The 15991-nt window shown below is 35.8% G+C and overlaps 1 protein-coding gene across 1 annotated transcript in view; it reads left to right on the top strand.

The window, feature by feature from the left end:
- The window catches only part of LOC121424570 (alpha-N-acetylneuraminide alpha-2,8-sialyltransferase-like), a 61590-nt gene extending 46175 nt beyond the window's left edge, over positions 1-15415 (top strand). The window contains exons 5-9 of the mRNA XM_041620298.1: positions 4140-4314; positions 5049-5161; positions 6226-6315; positions 12567-12802; positions 15140-15415. Of these exons, the coding sequence (XP_041476232.1) occupies positions 4140-4314; positions 5049-5161; positions 6226-6315; positions 12567-12802; positions 15140-15369 (844 nt within the window). The 3' untranslated portion in view covers positions 15370-15415. The remainder of the gene's footprint in view (positions 1-4139; positions 4315-5048; positions 5162-6225; positions 6316-12566; positions 12803-15139) is intronic.
- Positions 15416-15991: the final 576 nt, after the last annotated feature.

Here is a 15991-nt window from a genome sequence, read left to right as displayed (position 1 = left end):
ACTCTTAAGGCACGCTGGGCGTACATATTCCCACATGACTTGGGCGTAAAGTGGGTCAATTCTGCAGTGAAGTGTTATCGAAGATCCTAGCTCTGTTTGAGAAATTAAGGCGAATCAAGGAAATGTATATAGGCTAACCACAAGAAGAAATCAATATACCAAGCAGGAGCACTGAACAGTAAGAGCTATCTATAGACATAGCAATGCTGTTTACGTGTAGAAGCTTGCCATCACTGTCCAAATTTCTTTAGGGCATTCTATTTCTTTTTCTTAACATTGCAGTTTAGAAATCAAAGAAAAGTTTTGCATTTTTAAAATCAGGCAAATATTGGTTTCATATATTCATCGACGGCGCCTCTTATCTTTTACACTGCCAGTCATAATTATGATTCTAGATGTCTTTATACATTGCCGTACTGTACAAGCCGCATTGTTGACTTAATTCCCTGATTCCATTCCCGGTATGCACTGCAAAAACTCCGGTGTTGATTTAACACCAGCCCGGAATCTATATATGTCCACACCAGAGAAGTATTGAAACAACACCAGTTTGGAATCAAACCGATGCTGTTTTAATACTAATTGGTGTTGTATAAACACCTTTCTGGTGTTAGACCAAGACGAAAATGGTGTTGTTTAACACTTCTCTGGTGTGGACATGTATAGATTCCGGGCCGGTGTTAAATCAACACCGGAGTTTTTGCAGTGTGCTACATTCGTGCCAATATAATCGTCTCCCAAACCTAGCAGGCCTAAAACAGGCGAGATAATACAAATAAATGGGCCTTCACATCCGACATTCGTAATATACTTTACTTGCAGATAGTGTTTAAATAAAAGAAATGACGTTCACCCTTTATAACTACCACTATCAAATATCGGACATGGTAAGGGAATATAAAATTCAACTAGTTTTTTTCTCGAATATTCTGTAGCGCTTATCCCGTCTGGTCATCCTCATTGCTTTACATGGTCTTTTTTTCTCCATCTTACTACGTGTATAGATTCTCCTCATAGGGGGTGCTGATCGCCTGAAGTAAAATATGACATAATATCTCGACTAAATAGGCAGCTAATTTCTACTTTGATGTTTAATAAGATCAATTTAAAAAAAAAACATATGGTAAGATCACTTCACTCAGCCATCTTTCAGATTCATGTCATGTTGTAACCATCCATCCATTATCCCTTCATTGTCTTGGGATACCTTTTATTTCACCCATCTCCATCCTTTCCAATCGTCTATTTACATTCAATCTTGTGACTATTGAGAGGCTTTAATGCACTTAACGCCTACACTGCATGTCTCGAGAGTGTTTTCATATCTACCCGAGATAAGCCTATCCAGGGTCACAACGCCCCCTTTAGTTCACTTCTCATCCTAATCACCTCGTTTGCAAATAATTTCACTCCTTATCGATTGGCCTTGTCCGCTTACATGTCATGCCAATTTCAATAATTTAATAATTTTTATTATATGCGGCGCGATGTTATTTATTACTATTTAAAAAAAAAGTTTGTGGAATTGTATATGGAATAGAAATGCGCTTTGGCTGATTGTTTTGGACTAAAAGGATAGAATAGTTCCTTGATCGCAAATCCTTTTTCTTTTCAAGTTTTTTTAGTATTCTGATTTTATTGGTCAGGAAAGTCACCACCAGAACGCAAGGACACGACACGATGAGTTGTAGAGTTGTGAGCGGAATTTAATTTCCTACTTGAGCGCAGCATTTGTATGATGAATATATAAGAAAAAAACCTTTCTGCAATGCAGAAAATTGAGAAACGAGAAATCACACAGTATTCAGATAAAGATCAGAGTATCATTACAGCATGTAGGAGAAATAACAGCTTTAGTTGCTGTCAATATATTATTTAGCAAAATTATTGATATGTGTATCGTCTATTAATTAATATAATTAATAAATAGCCAATTTGATTGCTAAACGAACTAAAATCTCGATGTTCATGATTCCTTTATATTTAGCATTCAAACATGCTTATGATTTAGATTTCATCTGACAAATAGTGAGTGCCCGAAAATATATCAAACAGTAATAATATTTGTAATAACAAGTCAACAACCAAGTGATTGACCAATAAACCTTTAAAGTATGCCTAGTAACATTCAAATTGAAATAACAGTTTGTAAGCCCATATTTTGTATGAATGAATAATAGATATAGCAGAAATTGAAAACATCATTCCCAAAATATCAAAGTTATTTGATATACCAATGCAAAAGTACTATAATCGACTACGGTTAAACGATTATTTTTATGTGAATATAACACGTCTCAATCTTTTAAAAGACATGACCAGAATATGAATTTTCTTAGACGTACGGCAATCCTGACTCTTCCAGTTAGGGTTGCTGTTGTTGTTGTTCGTTTTGGGCCTGTTTCACGCCCCGTAGTAGTCTCCTCTGTACTGATGTGTGATCATTATGACAACAATTAAAAATATGCAATTAACGGGGGGGGGGGCGTGCTGAGTGTGAGGTCAACTTGATAAATTATAAAAAAAATATAATCCATGATCTATCAAGACACATGATAACTGTCTACATGTTTAGGCATTTGTCCATTATCAAACACTCGCATTGATTTTTCTTTGTCATCCTGACAATGCCACGATCCGAAAACTCGGCAAACATACCATTCGTAAAGAATCTTCCTCAGTGTAAAACCTACGAGTAATTTCTCATTGGAAAAAAAGAAAGCAAAATTTTATTTCAAGAACGAACGTACCGATGATGCCTATTCTTTGCACATTTACATTGTGAATTGTACAAATACTTAGAATACTCGTTACTATAGTTACATGCAATTAGATTATCCTTCATACCGACAGGGTAAGTTCTGCTAACAGTGTCTCGAGAGATTTGAGTGTGGGGAAAAACACATAATGAAGGACTAAGACATGGTAAAAAGGAAAAAGAAAGAAGAAAAAAAATAAGAATATTATTCGACATAATGGAACGAAGCCTGATGCATTGCATTTATCCACCAAGTTATGCGTACTATATTCCAAAAGTATAGAATGCATTTATGTTTGCTTCTTTTGATCATGAATAATACAGTGTACTACATTCTTTACGTTTTGCAGTGGATTTTTGTTACAGTGTCATGATTTCTTGGCACCTGTCATTATTATGGTTGAAATCTAATTATATTTCTTGCTTTTAAAATACTATCTTGAAATTGGTTTGCATCTCAACGGCATTCCCAGACCACTATAATTATGTCAGTGATATTATTACAGCCATGATATTCACGAGCTTTGGGTGTCTATAAAGTATAAGGAAAATGACAATGGTATTGTTTGCTTAAAATACAATGTTTTCTTAATAACATTGGGCAAAACCAGTCTTGGAATATCACGAATATTGTAAAATGAAAATGAAAAATAAAACAGCATTCCTCTCCATGTCTTCCGACTGTCCAATCTCGACTACATGTCAAAGTAGTTACACTCCCTCAACGTCAAGAGAGAGAGGCATGTTGGAGCGATCACGAGGTGTGTAAATGCTGTACTCATGTGAAGTGCATGTGACGTAAAGGGCACAGGTGATACACGGCAACAATTGTGGTGTTAACCGGTGTACATAGAGGACCAAACCAGTTATTTTACACCAGTGTTAAATTGGTGGTGTTAGTTTTACACCTATAGGTGTTATTACAACACCTTTAGTTGTTACATTTACACTCTTTGGTGTAATGTTCAATCTCTAGGGTGTAATTTTAACACCTCAGGATGTGGTCCTCTATTAACACCAATTGGTGTCAGCTTTAACACAACAGTTTTTACAGTGAACAAGAATACAAGTCATGCAAAGAAGCAATAATAATCATACTAATTATAATAATAATAATAATAGCCAATTTTTATAAAGCGCTTTTCCCAGAATGGCCCAAAGCGCGTTTATGAAGATAATGGCATAAATAAATAAGTTAGCATATTATAAACGAATCAGTTAGGGGATATTTAGCCGTCAAAAATATAATGAAAACATTCAGCCTTCAAAATATTGTTATATTTGGGTGTGTTTTGGGGGAAAAGGTAATTTTATCTCATTTTTATTTATGTAATGATACTTTTATAACTATTTGTTGTTCATTAATTTGTATTTTTTTCAGAGAGGAGTTGTTGTACGAACCAAGAAGGCGCCCAAACATGGTCGTTGCCACACAGAAGAATACAAACGCCAACAGTGTATTACAATTTTACATCACTTCAAAAACCCAGAGACACGAATTCAACAACGGCACTCATTTTATCATGAACGAGTCGGTGTATAATTCATTTCCTCACGTTAGTTAATTTGTATTTTTTTAAATAATATTTGTAAATAAGATATGAAGTATTTAGGTCTGTACCTCAAATCGATTTATTTCTACCTCCATGATGGGATCTTTTACCCATTACTCTGTCTTTATTTGCTATTGTTAATAAGTTAAACCTTGGTGCTTTGAAAACTAAATTGACACAAAGATTGACATCTGACAATGCCTGAATACCATGGGGTGATTAGCCTCTACAAGTCATCAAAAAAAAGAAAAAAAAATGAAGAATCGAAGAGAAAAAAAAAGGAAATAGAAAGAAAAAACATGAAAAAGGAGGAGTATTAAAAAGAGATCGCTTGTTTGTACATTACTTTACAATTATACCTTGTTTTTTAAATAGAATAGTTACATTGAAGTCACTTTACCCTCGCAAAATTACGTTACATCACTGAGACCTTATGAAACCTAAACATTAAACCATCATTAATTTATTAATTTATTAATTAATTGATACCATCATTAATTAATCATTGAGGGATGAAGTGTATATATTTTTAGCGCGCGAATACATCATGCTGCCTTAAAAATAAAGAATGTAAACACATGTTGATATTCACGCGAGGTATATCTATGACTGACAAATATTTTACACAATATATTGTTGAATTCATTTACAATTTGTCACCTCTCCGTTTTCATGATTTTACAAATTATATCTCGATGATAAACTTTCTTATTGCTATATCGTTTCCTCATCCATAGAACTCTCCTTTTCGACATAAACGATTCAAAAAGTGCAGTTTAGTTGGAAACAGCGGATCGTTACTGAACAATTCATGTGGAGTAGAAATAGATGATGCAGACTTTGTATTTAGGTGAGTGTTCTTATTTTATTGGTTACCATGGTTACTGATATAGTCCATTTTAGACTAATAAGATATATTAGTATGTAACACGTGTACTGATCGATACTGAATACAATCCGAACTTTAGGCGTATAACAATGGACTGGTCAAGATAACCAATGGGTTGATGATTATTATTTTACCAAACCAAAAGAAATGGTTAAGATTTACAACCAATGTTTTCAAATTCAAATTCAAACTAAAATTCAGTTCGGTTTTATTCAACAATACTCATCAAAAAGCCCGAAGACTAACAAGGTGAGTTTACAAAAACAAAACATAACAGAGAAAAAAAAGGTAAAAATAGAAAGGTATGTAAAGGTCATTACTATTCAATTAATTTCACTTAAGATGTGCCAACTTTTTTATTGTTTGGATTACTCGGTCGAAAATATTACATAACACATTGATTTTCAAAGCAAAGACAGTTACAGCTTAATACACTCTAAAAAAATAAATGTTAACTAAACATTTTTAATAGGTTGGAGGAGTGACAACATTTTGTAAATGTTGCATTTACCACTTTAAATGGTTCTACCCAACACTTAAAATGTTGGATTCAGCTTTATACAGTGTTGGGTGTAACATTTGGAAAAGATTGTCACTCCTCCAACCTTTCAAATGTTGATTTAACATTCGAATTTTTAGAGTGTACCAGTAGCATGAATCAAAGCCAGTTTTGTTCTCTTGACCATGTTAATGATGAATGATTTACTCGAAGGGAGAGAATGAAATTCATCAGATAGAGCGAGACATTTGCTTGATTTTAGTGAATTTCACCATTTTTTAACAAGTAAAGTTTTGTGTGAAATGCTCCTTCTCGTAAACGTTCACTCTAAATTCTTTCCAGATTATCACTACCAAGGGAAGTGAAAATAGAAAACCAGCTATTATTTTCATACTTTGGAAGTCGACATAAAATAATACAAAACTACTTTCTCCCCTCCCCTTTCACTTTTTATTCCCGTATTTTCTTTCCCTTTTTCTTGCCCCCCCTCCCATCCTATACCATCTTACTTCTTGTGGTCAATCAGGTGTAATGCGGCTCCGTTACAGAATCACAGCGAGGATGCCGGCTTTAAGAGCAACTTCACAACATTTAATCCTAGTATTTTCTTTAAAAGGTAAAGTATTTTACATTACTGATCAAAAACCTTAACCAAAAGCAGTCCATAATTTTCGATTATTATAAAAGCCATGAAGGCGTTGAGTATTGGCTTTGCAAACCCCTCCTACCCCCGGGCCACTACCTCCCTCCAACAAACAAGAAACATCACCCCACATAATACAAGGAAATCTTAGTTGGATGGATTGCTTTATATCCACAGGTTCATAATGTTTAAAGGGGAAGTTCACCCTGACAAAAATATTATTGTAAAAATAGCAGAAAAAATAATAATATATATTGCCGAAGGTTTGAGAAAAATTCATCAAATAATTGAAAAGTTATTAGAATTTCAATTATTTGATTTGTGACGTCATATGCGAGCAGCATTCCTACATAGCGAATGGTAAAAAATCAATGAAATGTCATTTTCTCAGAAAATTGAAAATGGTTTTCACTGTAACTTTTGTATATCAATAGACAAATCATTTCACACCCGATCATGAAAAGAAAAGAAAATTAAGTCATCAGGAACCATACAAAATTTGAAATTCACACATTTTATATTACATAACACATGGGGCAGCTGCTCGTTTATGACGTCACAAATCCAAAATTTTAAACTCTAATAACTTTCTTACTCTTTAACGGATTTTCCTCAAACCTTCACCAATATTTTTTACTATTTTTTCTGCTATTTTTACAACAAAGTTTTCTTCAAGGTGAACTTCCCCTTTAAGTTTCAACTCGCCTTGAAATCATCTGGGGCGAGCTTTAATTCATCCACTCCTATCGCCTATGGACTTTCTCAAACCAATTATTGATCAGCCAATCACAGTATGCTGCCCGCGGTCTTCACCTCCATGTCTATCGATCACTGGACCACAGATGCGAATGACAATTGATATGCAGGGTCTCTATTATGTACTGGATTAATCATTTTTATCCTCCGTGAATAAAAAAGTGAATTCGAACATAGTGAAAATGTGTTATGTCATGTGGCTACCCAGTTTGGTTAAGTCGTAGAGCAGAAGACAAAACCAGAATTAAACCTAGTCTCCCAAGGTAAAGAAAAGAAGTCAACAATCGGGTAGTCCTTCCTTTTTTCAATAGCTATTATCCTCTCGTTTGGAACAAGCGTTCCAAGACAAGGATATTGCCGTTGCTTTCGAAAGCCGGAACACTTTAAGAAGCAGGTTAGTCAATCCAAAAGACCAATTTCCAAAAAGGAGACAGGTCTATTGTCTACAAGATCACCCGCGTAGACTGTGACAATTGTCGTGTTGGAAAAACATAAAGATCTCTGATTGAAAGAGCCCTCAGATTGAGCAATCCATCTATTCAGCTCTAGCAGAACACGCCCTCAATTACAGGTCACTTTAGTGAATGGGATGGTGCCCGAGTTATTGACATTCACACTCTCATGACTCTGAAAAAGCGAGGTGACCGGAATCAGTGTGTTTTAAAATGATTAATCCAGTACTGAATAGATACTCTGGATATCAACTGTAATTCCCATCTTTGATCCAGCGATCAAGAGACACGGATGTCCAGACCGCAATCAGCATACGTTGTGGAGCGTTGTGGCCCACGTAACAGAGGGTTGTGGGTTCGAATCCCAGCCATGTCATAATTCCCTTCAGCAAGAAATGTATTCACAACCCAGGTGAGATGAATGGGTACCTGGCAGGATATTATTCCTTGAAATGCCGCCGCGCTGTAAAAGGCTGCGGAGCTAAAGCCAGGGTAATAGTATCAATTGCAATTGCTTTAGAAGCGCATAGGGATGTTGTGACATAAATATGCGCTACACAGGAACTGCGTTGTCAGTATTATTATTATAATCATTATTTTTTTATCATTACTATTATTATAATCATTATTGCTATTATTATATTATTACATAATCCTTATTATCATGATCATATTACTATTATTATTATTATTATTATTATTATTTTTATTATTATTATTATTATCATCATCATCATCATCATCATCATTATTATTATACTGTGTGTGACTGATCAACTGAGCGATAGAACTGGACGAAAGTCCGGCCCAGACAATTTTTAAGATTAAAACACCCCCATCCCCTATCCGGTGGAGAACTGGCTCTGGGTTCCAATAAATGGTCTAAAGTTTTTCCACCTAGAGAAATAAATTGTAAGAGTCCCCCTCTTTTTTTCTTCTCTTTGACACCTTCTAACACTATTTTTATTTTATTCAATGAAGGAGTGTTTTTTTAATTCTCGGTTTTTTGTAAATAGATATTTAACTAAAAAAAAAAGGATTGATTAATTGATACTTACCTTTACTTCTCTCCTTCTTCCCGAAAAGAATTTCCTGCGAACTGAATTTTATTTATTCTAAAATTTAAACTTCTTGCTCACAGATCCCAAAGTGATTTTAAACATTCACAAGAGTAAATAGATGTCCAAACGTTTCTTCGTCCTTTTCTCAAAATGAGCATAAATTGGTCGACCAAACGGAAAAAGTGGTGGTTAGTGTATATAATATCATGCAAGGGTTTATACACACGAAGAAATAAGGGATCAAATTTGAATTTGAATAGCTGCACCAAAGGGTGCTAATGAGTGTAATTACGCTCATTTGAGGGTGCATTTAGCTATGTTAAGTACCCTATAGGGTGCGAAATTGAACAATGTGATAAAGGTTCAAATTTGAACCCTATTTAATGTCAAGTACTATGTACCTTAACACGTTCATATTTGAACCTATTAGGGTGCGAGCGAGCATTTCTTGGTGCATTTAATGATAAAAGGTGCATTTTTTTACCTTTTGCCATTTAGGGTGCAAGATTAAACCCCTAAAGGTTCGTACAAGTGCTTCATTAGGGTTCAAACATTTCTTAGTGTGTACTGAAATTCCCTTAATCGACTATTCAGTGTGCAATATCTTAATCTTAAAGAATTACTGTCTATTTCCTTATTGGTAATACCAAAAATCGTTATAAATCGGTCGAAAATAGAGGGTCTAATTTCATTTTTTATTTAACAGCTGTTCGTATATTTCTTTAGATTTTAAAGTTTTTTTTTACCCAAATAGAAATCGATGCCAGAGTTATGTTTTTATTTATTTCGATATTGTTCTTCCAACTAACGGATAAACAGGCATAAATATGCGCGACCTTTTCACTGTAATTTGCATCTAAATTCAAATTAAGAAAATGTCTATCACATTTTAGTTTGTGGAGCGTTGTGGCCCAGTGGATAAGTCTTCTGACTTTTAAACAGAGGGTCGTGGGTTCGAATCCCAGCCATGGCGTAATTTCCTTCAGCAAGAAATTTATCCTGACTGTGCTGCACTCGACCCAGGTGAGGTGAATGGGTACCCGGCAGGATTAATTCCTTGAATGTATGAGCGCTGAGAGGCAGCTCAAGCTAAAGCCGGGGTAATAATAATTATACCAACGCGCCTCGGAATAGAATATTTCTAGATAGATGGCGCTATATAAATGCCTATTATTATTATTATTATTATTAGTTTGCCAATATTTTTCAAAATATGATGCAATTAATAAACCCCTTTATCGTGTAGAATCTTATCGAATATACAACTCCCTATCGAATAGGCTTATTATTAAAAATCACAACTTTCCCAAACTCTGTACTTTTAATATGTCTTATGTTTACTCTCTCTTCAAATAAGTCCATGGAAAATTTGGAAGCTGTTACTTTTGTTTCAATAAACCTGTACATCAGGCAATGATTATCGATTATGATATAATCGAAATCGACCGGCCCTATAATCTATTATATTGAAATTCAGAATTGTCATGTCACTCATGTGCCATTCTCCTCAATAGTTAGAATGCAGGAATATTTCAGTTGGATTCTTAGATATGGAATTAATTTAAATGGACGCTTATCATGGTGATATTTGTAAGTCATTTACTGCTATTTCAAGTGTTTTCTCGGAAGCCGTACATAAGTCAAATATTTTTAACCACTCAAAAGCTCAAGTTTGACTCTTAATACTCGACGCTAACAACTTAAAAGCAAGTGCTGTCTATCGGGCATTCGCCCCATACTATCAAACAGTAAATGAGAGCCAATATGACTTTTATCATTTATACAATTCAGACTCCTGAGGCCATTCACCTATAATGCGAACTCGTAAATATTCTCTCTTTGTCATTCAATCCTTAGGTTTGATATTTTACAGAATTTGGATAATGTTTTCATTATCCCTATTTTCCCCTATTGAATATTGTTATCCCTATATTATTTTTATCATCGCTTGATCCTAACACTTCTAATTATTTTCTTCGTGTGAATGAGGAGCATACTTTATCCTTGGTTTCTTTAATTACAATAAATCCAATGTTTTTTACCCATTAGCTGCGGTAAATGGTATACATTTGTTTCGTCTCTTGTCCATTTATTGTCGTAGTACAATTCTATAGTTCGTCTACAATCATTTCGTCTACTGAACAATTTGGTCTAATTGAAATTCAGCTGATTTACCATTTTTTTTTATTTCAGGTTACGTTTTTCACTATTCAGGCTGTTCAATATCCGCCTGGTCTAACATCAAACCAATTTTAGTTGACAAATTAATGAATAATAAGTAGAAGAAATAGAAATAATACAAGACCTTTTTTACCGACCCCACCCCGAAAATTACAAGTGTGGCATTTGCCTGATTCTTTTCAAAAGTTCAACAGCTTTTGTCGGAAAATATCGACTGGTAATGTAATATCTTTGACTGTAGAAAAAAAGTATTGTCGGCTTTATTATCCGTGTCAAATGTCAACTTCAGTTTATGATATAAAGTTGGATTGTCACGTTAGAGATGGTTGTTTGGTGATTCAGAGGTCATTTCCAGAGGTCAAAACAATACCTAAATGCGTTTAAGGAAATATAATTTTAACGACGTGCTGATAGGTCAGACCTGTTCTCACATTTCTCTGGAGTGGGTTTTTGTGAACGGTGTTTGAAATTGTATACAAAAGTCATAATTGTTTTCTATAATACATACATGCATAAACATTACCAGTATAGCGTACGCAGGAGGGGGGGGGGGTTACAGGGGTTCACCCCCTACTTTTGGGAGGGGAGGGGGGGGGGGTGGGAAACGACCTAAAACTGGTGGTGAAGACTTTTTTTTGGGGGGGATCAAAATTACGTTCAGCTTGAACCACCCTCCCTCTACTGAACCTTACTGTACCTGTTTAAAGAACCATGCTTAATTTATTGAGAATTACATATTGAAAATTAAACATTGCTCTTCAAGATTTCAGCACCCGTTTAAACAACTGCTGTATAAGGTTGATATAGAATGTAGAGTTAAACAGCTTTGTATAATGTTTAAAACAGTGTTTTGAATTGTGTAATGCTTCATTGATATGTGGATATCAATATACCCACATACCTCTCCTCCCTTTTGGCATGTTTTAAAAGTAAGCTGTGCAAGGAGTCTTGTGTATGGGGTTGATCATGATATAACTGTTCTAATTTTTGAAGAAAAAATGTGCCCATTTTTACCTCCGCTATACGATATCGTGGATCTGTCATTGCATTTTATAGAATCACAATTTTCTACAGAGTCTGACGTAGTCCAAAATAAGTGAGTTAAAGAAAACATGTTCATACAGGCGAGGATAACAATAACAATGATGATGATAAAGATGGTGATGATAATGATTATGATGGTGGTGCTTTTGATTAGTGGCGGACCGTGACCCGGAGGAGACAAAGCATTGGAGGGGCACAGCATTGTTCACAAACAATACAGTGCCCCTCCAATTCTGTCTCCTCCGGGTCACGGTCCGCCACTGTTGATGATGATGATGGTGATGATGATGATGTTGATAATGGCAAAGATGATGGTGATGATGATGGTGATAATGATGATGATGTTGATCAGTACCTCGGATGGTGATAATGATGATGATGATGGTGATGATGATAATGATGGTGATGATGATAATGATGATGATGATTATTTTGATGATGATGATGGTGATGATGATGGTGATGATGATGGTGATGATGATGATGATGATGATGATGATGATGATGATGATGATGTTGATGATGATGATGATGATGATGATGGTGATGATGATGATGATGATGCTTTTGATGATGATGACGATGGTTAATATCATAAAGATAATAAGTATAATTATCTGCAACAAAAAATTAATCCTGATGGTAACCATAGCAATGATGCTGGTACAGAGAATAATTATCGATTTTCCTCTCCATTAATATGATAATCACCATTTCTTCCTCATCACAGATTTGGTGGCCTTGCCAATGAAAGCAACCTCTCGGAATTTCTTCATCAAATGAAAGAATATTCCGGGTATCTATGGTTTCCATGTTTAAGCAGCCATAGGTACACAGATATATGTCTTAACGCTTCTTTCTTCTACAACAATTCTGAAAATCAGTTTGTGGTCGGTCACCCGGAACACTTTAAAGCAATCTGGCAATTCTGGAAAGACCGTAATGTCACCAAGATTATATCAACAGGTACGTTTTCTCTCTTATCCATCATTTTTATGCCTACCCCCTCCCCCCCCCCCCCTCTCTCCTATTTCTTTTCTATCCCTCTCAATCCTCTCTTTTCTTTCAGCTCATCAACCACTTTTTTTAAAGTGAAGACCTTTTTTTTTGCTTGTCATCATTTTCCGTGGAGGAATACCCTCAATTTTTTTTTATTACAACCCTTTACTTTTTTATTTATATTTTTTGCTTGTCAAACTTCATCGAATAATCCTGTACGGGATCCGCCCCTGTCTTCAACCACCCTGTTTGCCTTCTTTCAATTCAGAGTGTGATAATGGAATTAATACAGCAAAATGTATGTCATTAGAAATCAATACCCGAATCGCAACAAACTCCGCTACGCCAGACCATTTGAAAAAATAAGCATGACACATCTTTACTTTGTCTGAAAAAGGGCAATAAATAAGCCCATTGATCATGTTCATTCAGGTTTTGTTCGTGCCTGGATCTCCCGTGTCTACCAATGAGGGCGGTCATCCGATTGATTCCTTGAATCTGAAAAGGCCAACTTGGTTCCATCCCTGGTTCTACTGTCACGACTCATTTGGTCATTACCGGGTGTAATTACAAGGAGTCACTGTTGCAACGTGACATGCAGTATACTTTGATCATGGACCTACTAGCAGTAGGTCCATGCTTTGATCTCAATGATGGAATCTACTGATTTAGATTTAGTTTTATTCACTGCCTCGTGGAGCTGAGTACATTATCTATAAATCAACTTTGGAGAGAAATTGGGAGAGACAGGGACAAAATTATTTTTTCATTTGAAAGAGAGACAAAGAAAGGGATACGCACAAGTCATAAGATGCCAGCTGTCTGGTGTATTTTTACATTGCATTTAATTGTATACTTGTCTTTGTCGTTTATAGATCGTTATTTATTCCTATTGATTATTGCTTATGTTATGTTTTGAATTTTGTAAATAAAATATTCGAGAAAGAGGGGGTTCTCTTGATCTGAAAAATGAGTTTAACATATGCGGAACCTGTATCAGGTTTGACAAAATGCCCATAGGCCGTATTCCGAGAGCAATACATATGAACAGGTCCCTTATCCCGGAGTCGAATTGCTCCGTTTTATAGTAATTTTATGGTGTTGATGATTATGGTAATTATGTCTGATTTTTGTCTCACCTGCGAAGCAAAGTGAGACTATAGGCGCCGCTTTTCCGACGGCGGCGGCGACGGCGGCGGCGGCGGCGGCGGCGGCGGCGACGGCGGCGGCGGCGTCAACATCAAATCTTAACCTGAGGTTAAGTTTTTGAAATGACATCATAACTTAGAAAGTATATGGACCTAGTTCATGAAACTTGGCCATAAGGTTAATCAAGTATTACTGAACATCCTATTAGAGTTTCATGTCACATGACCAAGGTCAGAGGTCATTTAGGGTCAATGAACTTAGACCATGTTGGAGGAATCAACATCGAAATCTTAACCTGTGGTTAAGTTTTTGAAATGTCATCATAACTTAGAAAATATATGGACCTAGTTCATGAAACTTGGACATAAGGTTAATCAAGTATCACTGAACATCCTGCATGAGTTTCACGTCACATGACCAAGGTCAAAGGTCATTTAGGGTCAATGAACTTTGGCCGAATTGGAGATATCTGTTGAATTCCCATCATAACTTTGAAAATTTATGGATCTGATTCATGAAACTTGGACATAATAGTAATCAAGCATCACTGAAAATTTTGTGCAAGTTTCAGGTCTCATGATTAAGGTCAAAGGTCATTAGGGTCAATGAACTTTGGCCGAATCGGGGGTATCTGTTGAATTACCATCATAACTTTGGAAGTTTATTGGGCTAGTTCATTAAACTTGGACATTAGAGTAATCAAGTATCACTGAACATCCTGTGCACATTTCAGGTCACATGACCAAGGTCAAAGGTCAATGAACTTTGGCCGAATTGGGTGTATCTGTTGAATTACCATCATAACTTTGAAAGTTTATGGATCTGATTCATGAAACTTGTACATAAGAGTAATCAAGTATCACTGAATATCCTGTTTGAGTTTCACGTCACATGATCATGGTCAAAGGTCATGTAAGGTCAATGAACTTTGGCCATGTTGGGGTTTTTTGGTGAATAACCATCATATCTCTGTAAGTTTATTGGTCTAGTTCATAAAAAGTGGACATAAGAGTAACCATGTATCACTGAACATCTTGTGCGAGTTAGAGTAGTATTCAAAGTCAGCACTGCTGCTATATTGAACCGCGTGATGCAGGTGAGACGGCCAGAGGCATTCCACTTGTTTTAAATACTTTTTTCTTTTCTCTTAATCAGGTTTTTATGTAACAAACTTTGCCTTAACGGTATGTGACGAGCTTCATCTGTACGGCTTCTGGCCATTCCCAAACGAGTTCCGCTCTGAGGCGATGAGAAACGTTCCCTATCATTACTTCGATGAAGAACATTTTAGTACCTCCCACGCCATGGGCGATGAATTCATGAACCTTCTGCAACTACACGAGCTCGGGATCCTGAGACTTCACACAAATAGCTGTGTGAGGTGATCGATGTTCATACTCACAAGGCTAGGGGCACCAGACTATGGTGGCCCTGAAGGGACATCGCATATAGACCAAATCGCGAATATTTACGACGAAATTGGCGACGAAATTAACGATGTCGCGAATTTCGTCGTGAATATTCGCGATTTGGTCTATGTGCGATGTCCCTTCAGGGCCATCATACCAGACCACTCAACTCACTCTAGCCTGTTTTCACCACGTTTCATTTGGTCTCAGGTTGCAAAATTCCCGGGATTTTTTTGCGGTGAAAACTTTCCATGGAAATAAACGGGAATTTATTGGGAATTTTTGGCAATTTTCAGGATTTTTCAAGAAATGTTTGGAATTTTCAAAAAGTAGCAATTTTCTCAATCTTAATCAAGGTCAAAGGTCATTTGAAGTCTACAAACTTAAGTGCATTTTTTTTCTCCCTTTGTGAAAAATTATTAATCTTGATTGTTTTCGAAGTCAGCCATTATATTTTTTCTACCCCTCCCCCATTTTTTTCTTTGGGGGTTGAGGGGGCATCTCACAACACTTAAAGAAAAATGGAAAATAGTGCAAAGTTTTTATTTTTTCATGTTCAATTGAAAAGTTTCATTTTGTACATAATACTCCATCATGT

The sequence above is a fragment of the Lytechinus variegatus genome, chromosome 11 (genome assembly GCF_018143015.1).
Source record: "Lytechinus variegatus isolate NC3 chromosome 11, Lvar_3.0, whole genome shotgun sequence".
Lineage (NCBI taxonomy): Eukaryota > Metazoa > Echinodermata > Echinoidea > Temnopleuroida > Toxopneustidae > Lytechinus > Lytechinus variegatus.
This window is presented reverse-complemented; position numbering and strand designations above follow the sequence as displayed.